General features: G+C 38.0%; 2 protein-coding genes across 2 annotated transcripts in view; both read left to right on the top strand.

Moving 5' to 3' along the window:
- The first annotated feature begins 2,730 nt into the window (after positions 1 to 2,730).
- On the top strand, positions 2,731 to 5,315 carry LOC146328235 (uncharacterized). The gene is made up of 4 exons (XM_084716368.1): positions 2,731 to 2,841; positions 3,138 to 3,223; positions 3,515 to 3,727; positions 5,179 to 5,315. Exons 1-4 carry the CDS (start codon positions 2,817 to 2,819, stop codon positions 5,182 to 5,184), a joined length of 330 nt encoding a protein of 109 aa, XP_084572494.1. The 5' UTR covers positions 2,731 to 2,816; the 3' UTR covers positions 5,185 to 5,315.
- Positions 5,316 to 10,771: 5,456 nt separating this feature from the next.
- Positions 10,772 to 22,221, top strand: part of igsf11 (immunoglobulin superfamily member 11) — a 130,483-nt gene continuing 119,033 nt past the window's right edge. The window contains exon 1 of the mRNA XM_084717116.1: positions 10,772 to 11,346. Within this exon, the coding sequence (XP_084573242.1) occupies positions 11,286 to 11,346 (61 nt within the window). The 5' untranslated portion in view covers positions 10,772 to 11,285. The remainder of the gene's footprint in view (positions 11,347 to 22,221) is intronic.

The following is a 22,221-nucleotide window of genomic DNA, read 5'->3' as shown; positions in this document are numbered from 1 at the left end:
GTACTGTAGGTGTGATAAAGAAAAATAAATTTATGCTCATTTTTGTTGCAAAAGATAGATAACAGGAGCGTTGTGTGCTTTGTACCTGAGCAGGACTCGGGCTCTAGTTCATCGAGTTCATCTGATAGTTCCAGCGGCAGTGACAAGGAAAATAAAAAGAAGAAGGACAAGAAGGAGAAGAAAAAGAAAGAGGTAAATTACTCAGAAATTGGGACGGTCATCAGATTACGTCCCATGTGAAGGTGAAATAACTGAATCTCACTTGTTCCCTGTTTTGCCTTCAGGATTCAGGCTCAGGAAGTGAAACTGACAAGAATAAGACCGTAAGTTTGCTCTTAGTATAAATTATGTGAAAGATGATGTCACAATGATTTTCCCTCACAGAGAGTCTATTTATGCCCTGTGAGGTTAACTTTCTTTTTCATTTATCCTTAATGTGGGGTGGTGGTGTTGATTTCATTCCAGGACAGCCCTGATCACAGCGGCGAGACAAAAATGGAGATTTCAGGCTCAGGTGGTGGCAGACTCTCAGCTCCCAGTGGCAGCAGCTCTAAGCCAGGCTCTGCTCCTGTTGTCTCCTTCACGTCACTCCCCTCCAAACCTGTCATGAAGCTGGATCCTCTGAATCCATCAGCTGTCTCCATGCCCTCTGTCCACACCTCCTCCCTGAGTATGGGAGATAGGGTCACCATTCGCAGACCTCCCAGCCCCATGGAAGTCCTGATGGGGACCCCAAGGAGGTATGGAGACGGGACGACCCGTACCACTACCCACCTCAGCTCTAGTGACATACTGAAAGGCCCCAGGCCTTACCAATGATGAGATGTCATGGATCAAAGTAGATGTTACTGATTTTTTACGTGACTTTGGAGGAAGTTAAATGTGATGATGAGGTAGATGCTCTAATGATGCTCTCAGCTCCCTGATTTTATGCACGAGACATCCTGCAAAATAAAGGCGGTGTTTTCTGGTGGAATACAACGGTTACTGGGTAAAAATTTGTTGAGGAAGAGAATTTATTTTTTGTCATTTTAATTTTTAGTTGGTAACAAAAAGCACATTTGTGGCAGAAATGTCATTTTACAATCACATCAAATAATTCAAAATGCTTGCTTTGGAGAATTAAAAAATATGATTTTATTTGTTTTGTTTCCTGTTATTATTATTGGTCATATTTGAATCATTTAGTAAGGGCAATATCTTGCTTTTTATATTACTATCATCTTTTTGGATTAGATTTCGGATTTTGTTATACTGTGATATGACATGAGTGTTGTCTTTTCCTCATTTTGAGGGTTGCCCTACAGGAAAATGATGTAATTTTCTGAACTGTTCAAGCCACTCTATTATTTGCCATGGATGAGAAGTTCACCATTACCACAATCCTGATACATCACAAGGGTAAATGTATACATTACCTAAAAGAAATAATGACAAAGACTAGTAGCTACCAGGCTATCCACTGCTCATGTTGCCTTCATGTACTCCCAGCTGCTGCTACTCCTACATCTGAGGTTCGTCAGGTTGGTGAGGAGGACCAATACTCTCCGTGGGTGGAGATTTTTTTTTTGTGCTGTTGCACAAAAATGTGAACGAAAAGGGAAATGACAATAAAGTCTCTAACAGGTTTTTGGAGCAATTGATGGGCACCACAACAGCCTGCAAATGAAACATTTTGTACATACCAGTGGATTCTAACTGCACTAAAAGTGCAAATGGGATAAACAATGGGCTACTTTATTTTGCAACCCACATACACAGAATTTAAGTTATAATAAGAAAGCTGTTTCTCTTTAAAATAACATTAGCTGGTAATGATATGGCAGGACTTAAACAATGTTCAGCATCAGTTTTCATCCTACATTGAATCCCAATAGTATATTCTGCTCCCCAGTATTTTATCATCATTAAAAACATAATTTTACAAACTACAGAGGTACACACTTCTCCCTAGGTCTTCTCCTTGTTTATTATCCCCAGCTACAACAATAATAACACTATATAAATAATAAAAAATGCTCTATATTTAAAAAATTATGTTGTAATTTCCAAAAGAATACATTTTTCTAAGTATATAAAAAATAAATAAAATTATATGGAGAGTTCATTTTGGTTTATACTTCTACTCCAGCACATATCACAGAGAAATATTACTCCACTATTAATCTGCTTTATTTGATTGCTTGAGTTATTTTAGATTTTGCAAACACTGCAAAAATTAGGAAAAACTACAGGACTGAGATAATATCAACCTGTTTTAAGAGAATTCATCTCATTTATGAATATAAGAATATGGATATATTTGATATATGATATGGATATCATATGATATATTTTGTTGATTGGGAAGTTATTGTTTATTCTGTCCTCTTGATTATGTGCTGTTCCTTCCAAAACATTTCAGAAACAAGTTGTCCTCTGTCAGAAACAGATTGAAATAATGTTTGACCTGAATTCAACAAAACCTAAATTAGTATAAATGGTAACACCTGTCCTTTCTCTATTTCACGTCAAAATGTCTGCTGTGAAGAAAAAGGGTCTATTGGGGTAGAATAAAGAAATGAGAATAAAACTTAAGCACCGTGCAGCCTTGTTAACTCTTCAATACTCTGCTCTTCCTGTGTATGAAAGCAGCTGCCCTGCCAGATAAACCGACATGACATAAAGGTGAATGTTTTGCCCAGGGGGGAGTGGCGGTTTGTGGGGGCGTGGTTAAGTGAGGTCACATGCTACAGGTGCAGTCAGTTCAGGTTTTCTGCGTGTTCCTGGGAGTCTCTGGTCACTTGCATGAGGAAGTGCACAAAGAGGAGTTAACGATGTCTGATTTCAATCTGGAGAACGGTAGGTTCAAATTTCTTTGACTGTATTTAGCAGGATTACCTTCAGTGGTAATACTTGATGAGTCAACAGTGTTTTCCAAGCATTACGTCAGCTACTGGAAGTGTAACAGACATTTTAAGGCAGGTTTTACTTTGGAAACAAAACCAAAATGTGTAAACAAAACCAGCAAGGTGTATTTCATTTGTAGCTGTGCTCCTGCTGTGTAAAGAGGTTGCGATGCTGATTGTTATTTCACTTTTTTTTTTAACCATATACCTCAAACCTGTTCAACGTGTGTCTCTTTTGCATTTGTGCAGCTCTAGGTGGGAATGAAGAAGTGGTGAAGAAGGAGGAGGCTCAGAAAGATGAGTTCAAATTTCCCTGGTCGAAAGATAAAGACAAGGTAGGATTGTTTTGTATGTGTACATTCTAACAAAGACACTCAGTAGTTCATGAACACAGGAGCTTTTCCAGCTATCGATGAATAGAGTTTGGAAAAAAGTGTCTTTTGTGGTATGAATATACTGTTTTTTTTTGACAGCATATCCAGAAGTTGTTTCATCTGTGCCCTTTCCTTGCCAACATAATTCTTACTCTCCACTGATTATATATGATTCCTGAACACATTCTTGGTCATTGCGATATAACCAACACAGTCAGGGACTCATTCAAAGTCAACTTTTCTCATTTTTAGGACAAAAGTTCAGACAGTAAAGACAAGTCTGGATCTAAAGACAAGTCTGGATCTAAAGACAAGTCTGGATCTAAAGACAAGTCTGACAAAAAGCATGGGTCAAAGAATAAAGATGGCAGTGGCGAGAAGAAGAAGAAGAAGGAAAAGAAGGAAAAGGATGGAAATAAATCAGACACCTCATCCTCATCATCTTCATCTTCCAGCAGTGACGAGGTAGAGATCTCTTGATAATTTAATCTTTGTATGAAATAACTTTAACTCTAGTGAACTATTGCTGTGATGGATTTTTTTTTTTGCCACATTTAACACCCGCAGACTGACTTTCATTCCTTCTCAGGGCTCAGTTTGATAAGGTTTTCTCATGTTACTCTTCTTTAGCTTGGACTTCTCAAGAGCTCTTAAACAAAAACACAAATAAAATGCAGCTCAACAGGTAACACAACTGTACCTCTTTATGTCAGCAGTTGGTGCGTGTCGTGACCCACAACAGGTCTTACCAGCGGTGCCAGTTATAATGAGATTTGACACACCACGCCCTCCTGTGGGTGTATGCTGTTTACATGGAGAGTTCATACTGTTGTCAGGCGACTATCTTCCAGATCTGAAGATTAATTTTTAACATGTCAACCTGCAGCCATTATCAGAGCAACTTACTCCTACTCTCATCTCATTGAGGGCTAATTCTTTTTCAGGGCTCTACAATAAGGATTGCCTGCCAGTAAATGGCCACATCAGGCTAGTAAATCTAGCAACTCACTTGCCTGATTGGCAAGCTGTAATGAAATGGAATGAATGAATGTAATTTTTCATGCAAAAGTGGCAGAAAATGCTGTTTTCAATCTCTCATTTTCATCTAAAATGCCTAAAAACGGTGTACCCAAAGTAAATTGAGAGCTGTTTTTTTTGCATAGTAGTTAGAATGACTGTTAGTGCTTCTGGCATTGAGTAGATTCACTGTCAGTAGTAATGACACAGAGTAAATGAAGGTTAGACACATTTTTGTGTTTTATTGTGCATATACCCTTTTTCCTGAACGTGACTTTTGTGCATAAAAAAACACATAGCAAACTAAACACCCAGTGAAGATGAACTCTTTATGAAAACTATTTACTGTCCCTGAATCAAGATTGTCCCTCAGTGTTCTTTTAAACATGATGACGAACTTTAGTCTTTGTTGTTGTTCAGTTACAGCTGTAAAATTTGAACTTGGGCAAGTAGATTTCTGAGCTACTTGAAAACACATTAAGGTTGAACTCCTCTTTGAAGCTGTTTTATGTTTATTCAGACGAAACAGAGCAACATGTTTGTCACATTTGTATGAATAATAGGTTTCTCATGCAAATGACTAAAGAAAAAGAGGAAACAACCACGCCCAGGGTGGGAGACAAGAGAAACGGGTCAGATAAGGCAGTCATAAAAGAACTGTTGTTGTCTCATCACCTCCATAGAGGTGAACTCGCTGTTATCAAACCTGTCATGGCCTGACTCCACAACATTCCTGCCTGCTCCAAATATGAATGTCATTTTGGTGCCTGTTATGGCTCATGCTGCTGCCACAACCACTCATACATTAAAGATAAAAAGGAGCCATGGCACTCAAGACGTTCTTTAATAAATCATGTATTCTTCCTGCAGTAACAGCATTGTCCTTTTTGTCATTGCAGGAGTGATGCTTCCTGTGGGACCGAACTGCACTGTTAGTCTCTTATGATCTTGTCTATTGACAAAGTGTGTCTATGCATGCGTGCGTGTGTGTGTGTGTGTGTGTGTGTGTGTGTGTGTGTGTGTGTGTGTGTGTGTGCGTGTGGTCAAGAGTGCAGCAGTAACAAACTGAAACATACCAGTCTTGTGTAAACAAATCTGATTCCTTAAAGTAAATGTTCTGACAACAAACAAAATGCCTGCAGGATTATTTTTTCCATGAAGTTCCTCTGTCAAGTGAAGAGTGTGTTCTGTGCCACAAGATGGCAGTGTTCTCTATTTTTAAGGTCAGTGCAAGTGCAGTGAAGTTCGGGTAGACTCAAGTAGAATTATTTTTGTTTTGTTTAAAGGTAGAATATGCAGGGTTTGTTAGTTGTTGTTCGTAAGAGGACCAGAACGATAGTTGATTGTCTTATTGACAGGTCCTCTGATACCAGTGATAGGGATTATTTTTGTATGAGTTTATTATTTTTTTGTTTGTTTGTTTGTTTATTAGCAAAACCCTGCATCATATGCATTTAAATTACAAACCACGAAAATAATCTCTTTAAAAAAAATTAATGAATTGTGTTCAGTAGTCACACTGACACCTTGTTTTGGACTGAAAACTATTCAAAAATTCATCTGTCCTCAGTTGACACTATCAGCAGGTATCAATGGACCAGAGGAGGAAGAATAAAAAATAAAATAAAAATACATCACTTGCATAGATCTGCATTTACAGTTTTTCCCAGTTGTTTAAACACTTTGCCTGAAAGTACTGCTTAATTTCTCAAAACTCTAAACAAAACTGAAACGTTAACCATTTTGTCAGAACTCTTGCAAAATGAAACCTGCACTCAAAACTATGTTCTCTTCTCAAAATGATTATTTCCACCAAAACAATATACAACTTTCACATGTTATCTCTTACAGAGCATCGATTAAAACACTGGTGTGATAAATTTAAACACTCCCATCAAAATACTGTTTATGCCATGTTAGGAATTTAAACATATAATTATGTAGAAAATGTTGTGATCTCCAAATTTGGACATTTTGATTTTGAATATTTGTGTTAATCATGTTATGAAGTCTTCCTTTATTGGTTGAGAGTAAACACTTTGAAAACCCTTGGATTAGATGGAAAATGCAAAGCTGAAAACTTTTTCTGAGCTCATGGAAAGTTGACTTTTTAGAGATATGTGGTTCTCAGAGGACAGCAATGATACAAACATGATGCACTGCTGTAAATTAAAGTACCCAACATTATATAAAGTAGTTAAAATGAGCTACAGTGCAACTAACACATTAATTCAGTAGTAATATTAATTCAAAAACATCAGCTGTAGCAGTTAAAGAAACACAGGGAATATTTTACTGCACAATGATTGCTTTTATTTTGATACTTAGTTAAATTTGGTTGTGTAATAATATCCACAGAGAAGTGGTGAAGGTGAAGCCTCTTAACAATGTGCCCAGTAACTCAAAGAATACCTGATGCAGCACCAGATAAAGGCCCGACCGCTTACCTGACATCAATATTGAAGTTCTCGTGAACTCCAGCCAGGACTGTCAGGAGGAGAGAATTGCAACATTTAGCATTGAGGATCTCCTTCAGGTCTTTTGAATCTTTTATGGGGGTGTAGAAAAAAAGAAAAATGGAGCGTTTTCAGAGAGGAATCAATAATAAATCAAGCATGCATCTTTCTGTGGCTGCCGAAGAAACCCAATTTAACCCATCCATCATGTTCAAAACTTTTATTCTATTCTAACCTGCAAGGGGATATTGAAGGGAGAAGTCAGCAGATGATTTACAAGAACATTTTCATGAAGAATTGATCTGGCACATGCATGAGGTTTCATTTTTGCCATACACGTGTGTCTCTTTTCAGAATTGCTGCTGTACATTGTTGTTACTTTGTACATCTGATTTGGTTTGACTTTGTACATAGCTACTGACAAGCATGTAAGGTCATCAGACTGGGGCGATCGCCAGATATTACTGCAATACATGCTATAAAAAAAGTGTGCAATAACAATATTTTGAGATAACATTTGATATCATTGATTAGTCATCTCTTAAGCAAAAATACCAGACGTTTTGTGGCTACATCTGGCTCTCAAGTGTGAGTATTTGCAACTTTTCTTCATCTTATGCAACAGTAGAATGTGTATATTTGGGTTTGGGGTTGTTGGTCAGATGTAACAGACAATTTAAAGATGTAACTTTTGGTTTTAGAAAATTGTGTTGTTTTGTTGTGTGTTGTTTCCTTTTTGACCAATAAGATGTGCTAACAGTGGTTAAGTGCTATTAACAAGTATGTGATGAAGCTGACAGGTATAAATGCTGCTGATAGAGAGAAAAAGTAAGCAATGAGATATGAGGCCTAACACTACAGATAAATGTGGGCTCACTATTTGGCAACCAACAGGTCATTGTTGCCCCTTTTATCTAATGTGCTGTAACAGCTTATTAATGATTTATGAAGTCTTTACAACTTAATTAATAACCTAATTTTAAGCCATCTATTAATCATTTATAAGTGTAGTGTTATTGTTAAATGGTATCATAATGTCTTTGATTCAGAAATGACAAAAGCTTGAAAGCTGTGCTGCATAAATCCATTCTGCCTCTGGGCAACACCAGAGAACTCCTTCTGGTATACCAAAAACACGGCACACCATGTACCGCTTCAGACTTTCAAGACTTAACCCGGTGCACTGGATGTTGTTTTCCTTCTGGTGCAACATGCTTGAATGCTGCATCACTAAAAGTTGTATGGGCTTTTCAGAGAGGCAGCTAAGGGTGCATGCGAGAAAAGTTTAAAGTTCAGGTGAAAAAAGACAGTGAGTGAGAGATGAACAAAGAGAAGGATGTGAAGGCCTCAGGGCATCTGTAAGATCCTCTAACTTGTACCTTACTTGTCTGCAGTGACAGCCCGTGCTTCAGGGAAGAAGGAAGAATGGAGGGATGGATGGACAGATGGATGTATAGGACACTGCCTCCATCATGTCTTCCCCTTTGATTCTCCCTTTCTCAAAATCAAATTAGGGAAGAAACTTTAAAAATGCCTCAGTCAGATTGCTTCTCTTTTGATGTTTGGATGCTTTTTCTTTTAGTAAACAAACTGCTATGACAAGATGTCCTGTGAGGTAGAAAAGAGATAAGCTGCTGTTTAGTGCTGAGGTGAGCAAAGTGTGATCATTAGATCAGAGTGATCAGAGGCCTGAACACAGGTTGTTTGATGCAGAATCCTCAGCTGAGGTTTTTAATCTCTGAGTAGTTCCTTTAACCTACTGTCACTTATAAGCATCATAGCAAAATCTTACCTTATTTCTTTCTTACAACATTATTAGTTATGTCATTAATGTCATCTGAAGAAAAACCTGACAGATAAAAAAAAAACAGATTATTTTAGTTACCATCAATTTGCACATTTTGTAAAAACAAAAAAATAGACAGAGCACATGAGGAAATCTGTGCCTGCTGCATGTGTCTGTCTCTTTCAAAAAGACACTTGAGCTGTCCTGTAAATTAAAGGCATAAAAGATGTACAAAAAGTATACCTCTGGGGTCTATGGGTACCACTAGTTGGTAGGATTAAGGTTAAAAATCTTGAATTAATTATTTATCTTTTATGCAGCCACAATACCCCTCACATTACTGTTTTACATGCACACATCTTTGATTCATAAGAATAACATTTTCAGAAGAAGAAATTCTGCATTTTGATGCATTTCACACACTTTGTTTATGCAGTTTATCTGCAGTCTGTGATGTGTGTGTGTTTCCTCTGATGTGTGACAGACTGAGTGAAGAACTCACTGTGCACTGATATTTACATTACAAATTATGAAAATGACTCAGAAAGAAGGGCCTGTTATACCAACAACAATCAAAGAGGCTGATGATTTCTAGCATCATTATGGCAGAGCATGAAAATATTATTCACACAGCAGAAATATGTAGCCTTGTACTTTTATTATATCATATTATTGATTTTTGATTAGGGGTCCAAGCACCATCGCTCACTGCAGACCCATGTTGTTTTTCTACTGATTACTCTTTTTATCTTTCTAAAATCGTTCGTGCAGCAAAAACAGTAGGACGAATACTCACCATAATTGACAGGTTGGTTTTCGTCTTACAGCTTTTGCTGCACGAACATGTTGGCATGTTGCCAAAACACAATTTTAAAGACAAACAAACAAATAACAAGGGAAACAAATAACAATGACAAAACAGCAATAGTTCATAAACTAAAAATGTAAATTAAACAGAAATAATATATACAGTATAAATACTCAAAATGTTATCCAGTCGAATCAAGTTATCAGTAAAATTTCAATGCCATCACAAGAATGACAATAATACATTCTATGATAATAACAACTCTATTTTGTTATATTCCCTTCTATTCTGTTCTATTCTGTTCTATTCTGTCGGTCGTTCTGTAGTCGCACCGCAGGAGGGCACGAGCGTCCCTCTCTCTCGCGATTGGCGTCAGCGGTCTCCTGGCAACAGCCGGGCTCGAGCTCATCTCAATCCTCCACCGCTAAACGCCGTCAAGCCGCGCACACACACCCAGACTACAAGAGGAACCCGGGAGGATTTTACCTAGAAAATAAAACCGGTTGAGTTCAGGTGAGTTTCTCGCGCTCCCATTTATTCCAGGGCTGTTTCCTTGTTTTAGCTCACTGAAGCGGATACTGTCTGTATGTCTACTGTGGGGTCAAGTGGAGTAAAAATGGAGGTTTGCAGCGTTTGAGTGGATGGGACTCGCATTTAAAGCGGAACTAATTGTTCGAAAGTTCAACATTCCTTTATTTCATGTAAAAAAAACAAAAAAAAAAAAACAAAAAAAAAACATGATTTCTTTTCATTAATTTGATGCTCTGTTTTTTTTTCCTGACACATTTTAATTACTAAAATTACTATTCTAATTTGTGTTTTTCACGGCATCCATATTGGAATGAAATAGTGGGGTACACAGGTGTGACTAATGATACTAATTAACGTCCATTTCCAGCGAACCAACATGCACAACAGAAGCACCCTCACTCTGTTTGACCTGTATGTAAGGGAACCTTAATTATTATAGTTGGTAATACACACTGTGTGTGAGTGTGTGTGTGTGTGTGTGTGTGTGTGTCTGTGTGTGTAAGACCATTTCTCACTAGGAATACTTTCAGTACTTTTAATTACAATAATTATTCCATTGATCGCACTGTTGTTTTATTCACATATTTATTATTATTATTATTATTCACATATTCACATATTTTCATGTGTAACTTTTAAATTGCTTTTCCATGTCCCCTTGCCCACATTAGTTCCTACCTGCCATTGTTTAGGAGGGACAGGTTTGAATGTAACAGAAGCAGAGTGCCGCGTGCAACAGTAGATTGAGAAGGGTGTTGACAAATGTATTTGCTGTCTTCACCCTCACCACTTTTTTCCACGGTCTCACCACAGATGTGTGATACTTAAAGGCCATAGCCAAGCTCCGTGTGCGTTTATTTTGAAAAATATCACCCGGAAGTCATATTGTTTCCCATGCTCGCTCGCAGGTCCGCTCAGCTGCAGCAGAACAGACGAGAAACCATGGAGCGCAACAAGACGCGTTGGAGAGACTCACCAAGCGGACGGGAGACGTGCCAGTATCTCATCAGTTTATGAGTCACTTTCAGCGACAGCGGGCATAGTTTGGTTCACCAGCAGGTGGATACTGAGTTATTCTAAGCGTGCGTAAATTGTCTGGAGAAGTCTAGGAAAGAAAATTGTCTTGGAGTGACCGGCAGTTACCAAAGATCGGGAGGAAAGGAGGAGTAAAGAGCGCCCGAAGGAGAGACGAGTGCCCGTGGGATAGAAATGCTATTTTTTCCACACATTTGAATATTTCACGCTGTATTGTGGGAATGTCGCTGGTGTGCGCTGCGTAAAAAGCCCGGACTGCTTTCATGTCTCATGCCGCTAGAAGGAACAGTTACTTTTCTTCGGGGAAACTGTGAGCGGAGCTGAGATTTCATAAAGAAGGAGGGAAGCGCTGGGCTAAAACTGAGAGCAGTCACTGAACAGTTAGGAACCATGGTGAAGTTTCATAACTCGGATCTCTGGATAGCCTGGATGGTCATTTTCTGCATGGAGGGTAAGTTGTATGACACTTACACAAACTTGTGCACCTATCCCCAACTTCAGCGCAATGCACCTTGCGCACTGACAATCACATAATCATTATAATAATATTTATAGGTTAGAGGGAACATATTTCAAAAGGCTTACAGCTTTTCCATCACGTGTATGAGTCATTATTACAATACATCTGCATCAGCGCTGCAAAAACAGATGTAGCTGGAATTAAATTGTGCCACTGGCTCAACCTCTCCTCTCCAAGAGCGTGTGCCACAGCCATTTGATCCCCCCCTCCCTCCTTAATACGGTGTGTTTGGATCAGGCTGACAAATCCCCGGCATTTCCACAAAAACTAAAGCACCGATTTAGGATGACTTCCCCAGTAGTCGCCATGTCATCTCTCTCTCTCTCCCAAAAGCACTTTTGATTGTGCACATCTTATCCATAATGCGCTCTGCCGTGCCTCATATCGCTTTTGCGCGTCTTACACAACACGAGATCTAGAATTACTGCTTTTAACAACGCACAACAACCACTGATACACAACACAGTAAAATGTGGCTCAGTCAGTAGTAGGAAAGTGTGTTTTGAAATAGAAACGGAGCAGACGGTGGAGGGCTGTGCTGGTACCCGCCCGATCAGCGACAAGAATGGTGACCAGGCAGCACAGGACAGCAAGCAACCTCACAGGAAAATCACTATATTTCTATAATTGTCTTGTGGGAAATTATACAATGTGGTTGCCACTAAATGTCAAGTTTGTTCACGTTATCTTTCTTATCCCAGTTTGTATTATAAATAGTCCAACAAAATAAGATAGACCGGTGGCAATCTTTCTGTGACATTTTCCTTCATAACTCACATGCCACTTGGAAATCACCACTAATATTTTGTTGTAAGAGACATGTATGCACTCATAATAATTAAATCTATATGTTTTGGTAATAAGGACAAGACAAGATGTTAAATTTAATGCAAGTAGACACAATGTTACGCTGGCCCCACTAAAGAAAAAACAAAAACACAAAAAACAAAAGTCACATTAACCCACAATCTCAGCTAAAAGCACACTTCAAAATAATCACATTACTGCTGTAGTATCTAATACTTTTACTTAAGATGTTTTTTAATATGGTTCAAATTCTTTTAGGTGTCAGGCATCATATAAATTCAAAGCAAATGTTCATTTCTATTTTTACAGAAGACTAAGTAATTATTCTGGTGGTAAGTAGATTTAAATTTTTTGAATTGAGATAAATGTAATGTCAGATTTAGATTTAGTGAAATATGTTCATTTTCTAACAGAAAAGTATGTCAATGCAAAGAAATAAGGTGCTTACATTGGGTCATCTAGCTCGGAGGCAGTTGAAACACAAAGTTACAACTGCCCCCCACCCTCATATGCCAGCTGGCAACATCTATATTACAGTACATTGTTCATAGTGATGGTTAACATTAACCTATACATAAAATTTATTGAAGTTTAAATTCACAGTCATCTAAACTTTAAAAAGCAGAGGAAAAATACTGTAAAACCAAAAGGTAAATTTAATACCTGAAAATCAGTGTTTTTGTTGAGAGAATCCTTCTGTGATCCTATGTGCAGACAAAGTGTTCTTACTTTATCTCGTTTCTGATTGGAGGAGCTGAATCTGTTACACTTGCTGTGTTTTGCAAACACCCCTGATCTCCCCTAGCAACTGGGAGTGAAAGTTTAGTGAGTTTGTCATACTTTATGTTGGCTTTTTGTTGTATAATATAATATCCATGAAATATTAAATTTGAAGAATTAAAAATTTGTCTGTGATATTTGTTAAATAAGTCATTAAAAATGCATTAAGAGGTTAGCAGTAGTTCAGAGAGAGTATTTAGGGAATAAAACTTAGCGCTTACAAGAAAAAAAATACCATTAAAGAGAAATGATTAATGGTACCCATTAATAAATGAGCATCATTTGCAAATGTGTTCATGCAAATATGATGTAGGCTAATGAATAAAGAGCTGTAATAAAAAACATTATGATGAGAACACGTTCAAATAGTTGTCAGATAAAAATGTTGTCAAAAAGGATATTCAACCTTCATTTCAAATCTTTATCAGAAAAAATAGGAAAAGCAGAGTAGGGAGGTGCTTGAAAATGCCACCCAACCTTAGAGCCTCATGTTGGGACACAAAAAGCATTTCCACTGAACCATGCAGGCACACACACACACCCACACCCACACACACACTCACTCGCCGTCCTGACATGTCAATTTGGACAGAACAATTGTGTGAGATTGAATTTAGTCCTGATTGCCCAGGTGTTTCAGGCCGCCGCTCACTTATTTAGCTGTATACCTCTGCAGTGAGTGGATGGTGTCTTGTCAGCTTAACTCAGGGTTACACACACACGCACACACACAAACGCACGCACACACACACACTCACACACACACACACACACACACACACACACACACACACATACACATAGACACAGTATATTTGATTTGATCAGTCTGACTCTTTGTCTGTTAAAATGGTTTGGAACAAAATTGTGGCTTGCGGCCGTTCCTTTTCTCCCCAAGTGATTCACATGTCCATTCAATTTGAAAAACCTCAGCCACTGTAACGAGCAAAGGTTCGAGTCTACAAATGACTTTACAGAAAGGACAAACTGCTCAGCGTGTGAGAGCTCAGTAGCTCTATTAACTAGCTCACTTGTTCAGAAAGAAGCTGCAGTCGCTGGACAGTTTTTCCTCTCTCCTCTTGCGTCTTGGTGGGGAGCTGCCAGTGTTTCTATAAATACATTCTGATGCAGCAAAGTCACTATTGATTGTGGTTGCTTGTTTTGGCTGTGTGTACTGACCTCCACTTTTTGCATGTCAGACATTGTCACTAGATTGATCTGATCAGTTCATTATGTTAGTGGACACCAGTTTGTTTTGAGTTATTACACAATGAGCCTGGAATGGTTTCACTTTTGTCTGTCTTGTAGCAAAAACTCACAAAAAGTGTCTTTGGCTTGAATGCGGTATACATGCCACCCAGTATGTGCCTGTAGCTGTGGACGAACACTAAACAGTTAAAAAGAAGTAAAAAGAGGAAAGTTTTGAAAAGCAGAGAACTGTGAGCAAAAGATGACAGGAGGAAGTAAAATTCATAAGTGACTTAGACAGGTTCATGACCGGGCCCTTCATACTTTCAGCATTAGTTAGAGGACAAGTCATGTCCTCCTTCAGCCATCAACCCTCCCCAGTCACACATAAATATTGTATGTTTTCTTCTCAATTAGAAATTGTCATCTTGTAACTACAGAGTCAAGAAAAGTTTGGCTGTTCAGATTTGTAGTGCTTAAAAGAACAGTTTGGATGATTTGATGTGGAGTTGTATGAGTTATTTATTGATAGTCAGTGTATTACCTACAGTAGATGGCAGTCGGGACGCCCCCCAGTTAGGAGAGGCCGAGAGGAATACCACTGAAAAAATGTTTTTTGGTTACTTAAAAAAAATGCCCACCTAAAAAAAACAGTTTAGGTGTATGCTATATTTACAATATTTTCACCACTTTGTCATCAGACAGCCATTTCTGGTGGGAAACTACCGTTATATAAGCCAAATACCACTCTTTCCAAACCAACCAAACTCCATAGGCAAAATCAGTCATTTAATCTCACTGAACAAGAGAGTGGCTTGTCTATGGCTTTCTTTTAGTTTTTGTGTTATTGTGTTATTGTCTGTGAATTCGAACTATACTTTTAAAATGTCAAAAATGATACAGTAAAACACAAACAAATGAACAGAACAAGGCAGAAGTAAAGAAACAACTCCCTTGCTCTGCAAGGTAAAATTACTGACTTTGCCTGTGGAGTTTTGTTGGTTTAGAGAGAGTGATATTTGGTTTATATAACAGTGAATTTACATCAGAAAAGGCTCTCTGTTGGCAAAGTAAAGCAGTGAAAATATTCTTAAATGTAGCATTCACATAAATTAATCCATCAAAAAATGTGTACTATCCCTTTAAAGGCTTTGATGAAAGTTTGTAGAGCTTAGAAGAATAAACAGTGGAGGCTCTATGCTAATAAACTGATTGGTTCAGCTGTTGTCACAATGAACCCCCCTGGCGATACCAACACAGAGTTGCTCTGTCCGCGGTGCCCCGATTTAATGATTCACCCAGAACAACCCTCAAGGGTGTTGCAGGGACCGATCCGGAGGTCCAATCAATTCAACAAATTAAATTCAAGTGGAGGTGGTGACTCTGAACTTTTCATCTGTTGTTGTTTGTTTTGGTTGTCGGTATAATAGGTCTTATAGAACATTTCAGATTTGCATGCAGTGAAATGTTCGGATTAGCCTCCAGGCTTCCATCCTACTGTCCTGTATGTTTGAAATAAAGAGTCCAGTGAGGACGAGAAGCACTCGAGCATAACAAAAAAAGACAACATGGAGTGTTTATTGAGCTCATTGACATTCAGGGCATTCATGTCTGCATCAAAGCTCAACTTAGACCAGTTCTCCTCTCCACTTCCACTGTGAGCTTGTTAAGGCTCTGCTCAAATGAAATTACAAAGCAAGCCTGGTCTGTTTGTTGTTTGTTGTGTATATGGTCTCTTTGCTCAGTTTGATGATTTCATTGCACTGAATTCGTCATTCAAACATGATTCATGCCATTCGCAGTAGCAGTAAAGAGGTTTTGGTGACATCCAGCTGTCAAGGTAAAAACTGGGCTGAACATTGGTGGAAATGTTTCAATGATTTATCAATTAGTTGTCAATTAATCATCAGGTATTTCATAATCCATTAATTGGTTTGATTTTTTTGTAAGAAAAGAAATTCACTGATTCCAGCATGTGATTTATTCTCCTGGTTTCTTTAGTCCTCTGTGACAGTTAAGCAAATATCTTTGGGTCATTTTTGAATTTAGGAAACACTGACTGACAATTTTCACCATTTTCCAACTTTTTTATCAAATAACTAATCTAGAAAATATGACTTAATTGCTAGTTGCAGCCATAAAACCAATATTCTAGTGTATAACAGGTTCCACAATCTGCAAATCACTAAAACCATGTTTACTGGTACATTTCTGTTACCTCTTCAAAGCTGCTTTGTTTTGTTTTGTTAATTTTTATTTCAACATTTGCAGGTAGTCAAAAATAATACAGGATGAGAGAGCAGAGTAACAAGAGCTTTGAAAAGATAAAAAAAAATGTTTAAGTGGTGGAGAGAGCTGCACAGCTCAGCAGGTCATTTAAACATTCTCTCAGGTTTTGTAACCACAGGTGATCTTGCAGTTTTTTTTAAACAGTGCACCTAGCATCTAACAGAGAGCATTCCTCTCAATCTGAAAGTCTTGCTAATGCAGAATGCATATGATAAAAAATCCCGTCTGTGTCATTTTTATCTGATAAGTAGTGTTTTTTTCTCTCTCTCTTTCCGCCTGCTGCTAAAAAGGAGCAGCTGGAACAAGAGTGTTGGACAGATGGAACTTTCCACCTCGATTATTTTTCTCACTAAAAATAGCCTCTCAAAAAATTAAAAGACCTCTGGGACCGCTTGCAAAGTGCATGTGCATGTGCGCATATGCGTGTGTATGTTTGAGCGACAGAGGCAGCGAGAACTTCAGACGACGGGGTCCTCAGATGATGGCGGCAGCGGCCATCCTGGGAGTGTGAATGAATAAATGATGGGCAGATATTTGGAGGAGAGTGAGCACAGCATTCGCCCGGTCCCACGGTCTCTTAAGCACACATTAAAGTAGGCCCCAAAGAGTCCACAGGCTGCTCTGCTGCGTGGCAGTTGGCCAAGCATCTGGGGCAAACATCTGATGTGGTCACTTCACAGAGTTTTGGGGGGTTTGGGGCTTTGAGGTTTTGGGGTTGGTTGTACCTTTAATCAGAGTGGCAAATCAGGGAATCATGAGTGAATTATGTGCATGTAGGGAGCAGGGTGATGTTGATGCAGAAATGTGATCAGTTATGTTTTTAACTGCATTTGGGTTAGATGATTGAAAAGGGTGCTGTGGTAGTAGGGTGTCACTTATCAAAACAGAAGCTCATGTGGAGACAGGCAGTGCACTTGTCAAACTTGTTTTCCACTCAGGTTTGTCATCTATAACACTTAAAGTAGCAAATGCTTTGCTTTCCGCTGCAAGTTCATTCATTTTAGATGATCGACTGTCACTGCTTTATCATTCTGTGCAGAGGAAATGCGGGAATGAAGCATTTTCATCAGTGAATCAGAGTTGCAATGAAAATCTGCGTTGCAGCAATGCAGTAACCAGTTTGATCTCAGCATGGTCGAGCCACAGCACCTTTGCCCTGACCAGCAAGATGACTCCTCTGTGGATGCATTGTGATTGTTAGTGATGTGATAATATGAGCGCTGACATTGGTTAAGACACCTCCACTTTATAGCATAAGGACAGAATATGCATTGCTATGGTCCTGCAACAGTGCTTTGTATGTTTGGTGCAGAAGATAACACATTCAAAAGTAAAACAAAATCCAAACATAAGAGAATCTGCGTGCTTTAAGTGTATACAACAGTATCTAGGTCTGTAACATACTGTGACAGATTGTACTATTCGGATGAGGCCACCTTTTAACTTGATTTTCCTTTCGAGTGTGTGTGTGTGTGTGTGTGTGTGTGTGTGTGTGTGTGTGTGTGTGTGTGTGTGTGTGTGTGTGTGTGTGTGTGTGAAGAGCCCTGGGCTTATACATATTTAAGCGGATGTCTTCCTCATGTCGTGGCACCCTGAAGATCCTCTCCTTGAAATGAGCAGTTTTGCTTTGCTGGCTCTGGAGGTTTGACAGGACCTTTGCTGACAGGACGCTCCCATCATGTCAGTAACTGAGGCGAGATTTGGTACAGGCAGATAACATCAAGGTGGCCATAGTTTTGTTGAGTGTCTTAGAGATTTTTTTTTCTTTTTTAAACAAATAATAAGATGAGGGAAGCTAGTTAGTGGGAATGCTTAAGGCATTCCCACTATTGTTCTTCTATTCTTTATTATTATTATTATTCTACTTCCGTACCTTTTTTAACATGTTTCAACTCCTTCATACTTTATGCTATTTAAACCATTCAACTATTATACTGTTCAGCTTTTTTAGGACATTGCTGGTATTACTTTTGAGCTTTCTCACTTTTATAGTTTTTACACTATTAAACTTTTTTTAACCAATTTTTACAATGGAACTCTATGGGGAAAATCTTCAAACCTGCTTCTTCTGCTACTACTACTACTTTTGCAACTAATAATACTGCTTTTGCTACTACTACTACTACTTCTGCTACTACTACTACTATTACTACTACTTCTACTACTACTACTACTACTTTTGCTACTACTACTACTACTACTTCTGCTACTACTACTACTTCTGCTACTACTACTTCTGCTACTATTAATACTACCTTTGCTATTACTACTACTACTTTTGCTACTATTACTACTACTACTTCTGCTACTACTACTACTACTTCTGCTAGTACTACTAGTACTGCTACTACTACTACTACTTCTGCTACTACTACTACTTCTACTACTACTACTACTACTTTTGCTACTACTACTACTACTTCTGCTACTACTACTTTTGCTACTACTTCTACTACTTCTCCTACTACTACTTCTGCTTCTACTACTACTACTACTTTTGGTACTACTAGTACTACGACTTCTGCTACTACTACTACTACTACGACTTTTGCTACTGCTACTTCTGCTACTAGTACTACTATTTCTGCTACTTCTGCTACTACTACTACTTCTGCTGCTACTACTACTTCTACTACTACTACTAGTACTATTACTACTACACTGTAAAACTATTATTAGTTTTAAAGTGTAGTAGTTGTTTTTTTTAACCAATTTTTACAATGGAACTCTTCAAACCTGCTTCTACTAATACTACTACTACTTTTGCTACTACTACAACTACTTCTGCTTCTACTTACTACTACTACTACTGCTACTACTAGTACACTGTAAAACTATTATTACTACTGCTATTAAAAAACTACTACTTAAACTGAAATACTTGGTGCTACAGATACTGTTCAGCCGTTTTAGGACATTGCTGCTATTACTTTTTGGCTTTTTCACTTTTATAGTTTTTGCACTGTAAAACTTTTTTTAAGTTTTACAATGTAAGTCTATGGGAGAAATTTTCAAAACCTACTCAACTTTGAAATTGCACCACTTCTGCATATTTTGTGCTACAGAAACTATTCAAACATCATTCTGCTTGGCTCTTTCGGCACATTTAGCCTATTAGTCTTCAACTTTTGTAACTTTTATTCTTTTTACAGTCTTCAACTTTTTACAGTACTCGACTTTGAACTTGTACTGCTTCTGCATACTTTGTGCTACAGAAACCATTCAACCATCATTCTGCTCAGCTCTTTCGGCACTTTCAGACAATTGCTCAATTGCACAATTTCTGCATACTTTGTGCTACAGTTATGGCGTTTTCAGCAACTTTTTTCAAATTCTTTTCAGCATTAAGCATTCCCACTGCATTTCCGCCAGGAAATGCAATTTTTCTAGTTACAATAGGGCTGCACAATTAATTGAAATATTACAGAAGTCACTGAAGCTAAGCAATGAACTGCTGTGGACAGGGTCTCCAACAAAAGGTATTTTAGCCACTTAAAAAAAAAAAAATCAATGTCAGTTTAAGTGTGTGCTAAATTTAGAATATTTTCAACACTTTGCTGTCAGACAAACTTTTCGGATGGGAAACCACCATTTTATAAGTAAAATATCATTCTCTCCAAACCAACCAAACTGGAAAGGAGAAATCAGTAATATTACGTTGCAGAACACAGAAGTAGCATGTCTATCACCGCCTTGTTTTGTTAGTTATTGTGTGACTGATTATCCTTTTAAAGTCACACTGAATGAGGCAGTGCAGCAACTCCTGTGTTCTGTTAGGTAAAATTGCTGATTGGGGAAGGTGATATTTGGCTTATACAACACTGGTTTTCCATCAGAAAAGGTGAAGCAGTGAAAATGTAGTGCAGACTTAAACTGATACGTCAGAGAATAAGAACTATCCCTATAAAACCCTTAAAGAAAGTTTGTAGAACAGTAACAGTGGAGGCAATCGCAACATCTGTCAAAATATTCACAATATGATTGTTTTTACCAGTTCCCTAACTTATAAGTTAAGTTTAGTTTAGTTTTGTTCCAAAAACTCAGCATGAACAACAAGAAAAAAAAAAGTTCCTTTAATCGAATGAATAAGAGCAAAGTCATGAGTGTAAGTCAGCATCCTCTACTGCAGTCAGACGGGGATTTCCACAGACTGCTCAAACAGAATATTTGTTTTTTGCTGATCCTGTGCCATATTAAATTCACAATACAAAAAATACTATTTTAAATTTGTTTTCAAACAGTAATCCATCTCTAAACCACGTAACCAACAGATTTTAGGCTACACTTTGCATGTTTATTTATCCTCACAAACCTGATAAAATAAGGGATTTTCTCTTTTTTGTGCGAGTGCTCAAACTTTCATGTTTGCAATAATCAATGTTAATTGACTTATATTTTACAAAACCCCCCAACAGTGCTCATTTGCTTGTGTTTGTGATATATTGTGGCTCTCAATCAGTCTACCAGGGGGTCGTTAAGTTGATCTCTGGTATTACCGAGAATAGTTGCAGTGTTTATCATTGTAAGCCTTTATGAGCTTAGATCAATGGCAAAGGAAATGCTCCTGTGCGCATTATTCCCACAAGTGTGTTTTAACAGGCTGTGTGTGTGTGTGTGTGTGTGTGTCTGGGCCCTCATATTCCCCAGGCAAATAAATTACAGCGGATCCCAAAGGATCAAGGTTTCCCCTCTACTGTAATGACCTCATCAGTTTGATCAACCAATCACAAATCTCTAGGCCACTTTGTCTTTAGGTTCATTAGGCAGATTAAAGCTCTCCTGTGAGCTTAATTCTAAGATGAAAGGATGTGCATTTTGTCCATCTATTCCTTTTTTTTTTTTTTTTAAAAAAAAGAAAATACTGTGTACAGCTAAATTGTCCAGACCCTGGACAGTACCAGTGACTAAGTGGTTTTGATATATTATTACCCCAAATTAGTAAGTCATGCACTCAAATCATGCAAATTGTTTCCTAGGATTGATAATATATTCCCTGAAAGTATGAAATTGTGTTCTTGGGTTATTTATGGTCTTTGCTCTTCCTCAAGCAAAACATATGATAATACACAAGCAAACTAAAAGCAAAGACCTTAAGTAACCAAAAAACATGATTTCATAATCGCAGGGCATGGATAATCTGTTCTAGGAAACAAATTGAGTAATCTGAGTGTGTGAATTACTAATTTGGGATGATAGTGTATAAAAACCTTTCAACCACTGATAGGCAAAAAAGTTCAACATTGTGTTTTCAAAGCATCATATAAGTAAAACTATTAGAGCAAGACAGATATATTGGTCAGCAGATATTTTTACTGATATTGGCCAATATCACAGCTATCGGTATAGGTATAAGGTATAAGTGCACACACACACACACACACACACACACACACACACACACACACACACACACGCACACACACACACACACTGTAAAATATCCTGCCCCGGTTACATATTACACAAGTGTATGATAAGCAGAGGGATCATTGCAGTGTTAGCTGATATATCGATATCATAATTGTTTTACTCCCATTTCTTTACTCCCCAATATTGTTATTAAATTTATTATTGTTATTAAATCCATCCAGAATTGGTCGGGCGCTGAAAACTATAGTGAATTAGATGAATTTCACATGAATGGATTAAGTCATTTTTGTTCCCAGTAGAGCTATTTCTGTGAACAAAGGAATTTGATTGATCAGCTAAAGAAATCTAGTATATACATTTCTAAATTTATGG

This window comes from Lutjanus erythropterus, chromosome 4 (genome assembly GCF_056507025.1).
Source record: "Lutjanus erythropterus isolate fLutEry1 chromosome 4, fLutEry1.hap2, whole genome shotgun sequence".
Classification (NCBI taxonomy): Eukaryota; Metazoa; Chordata; class Actinopteri; order Lutjaniformes; family Lutjanidae; genus Lutjanus; species Lutjanus erythropterus.
This window is presented reverse-complemented; position numbering and strand designations above follow the sequence as displayed.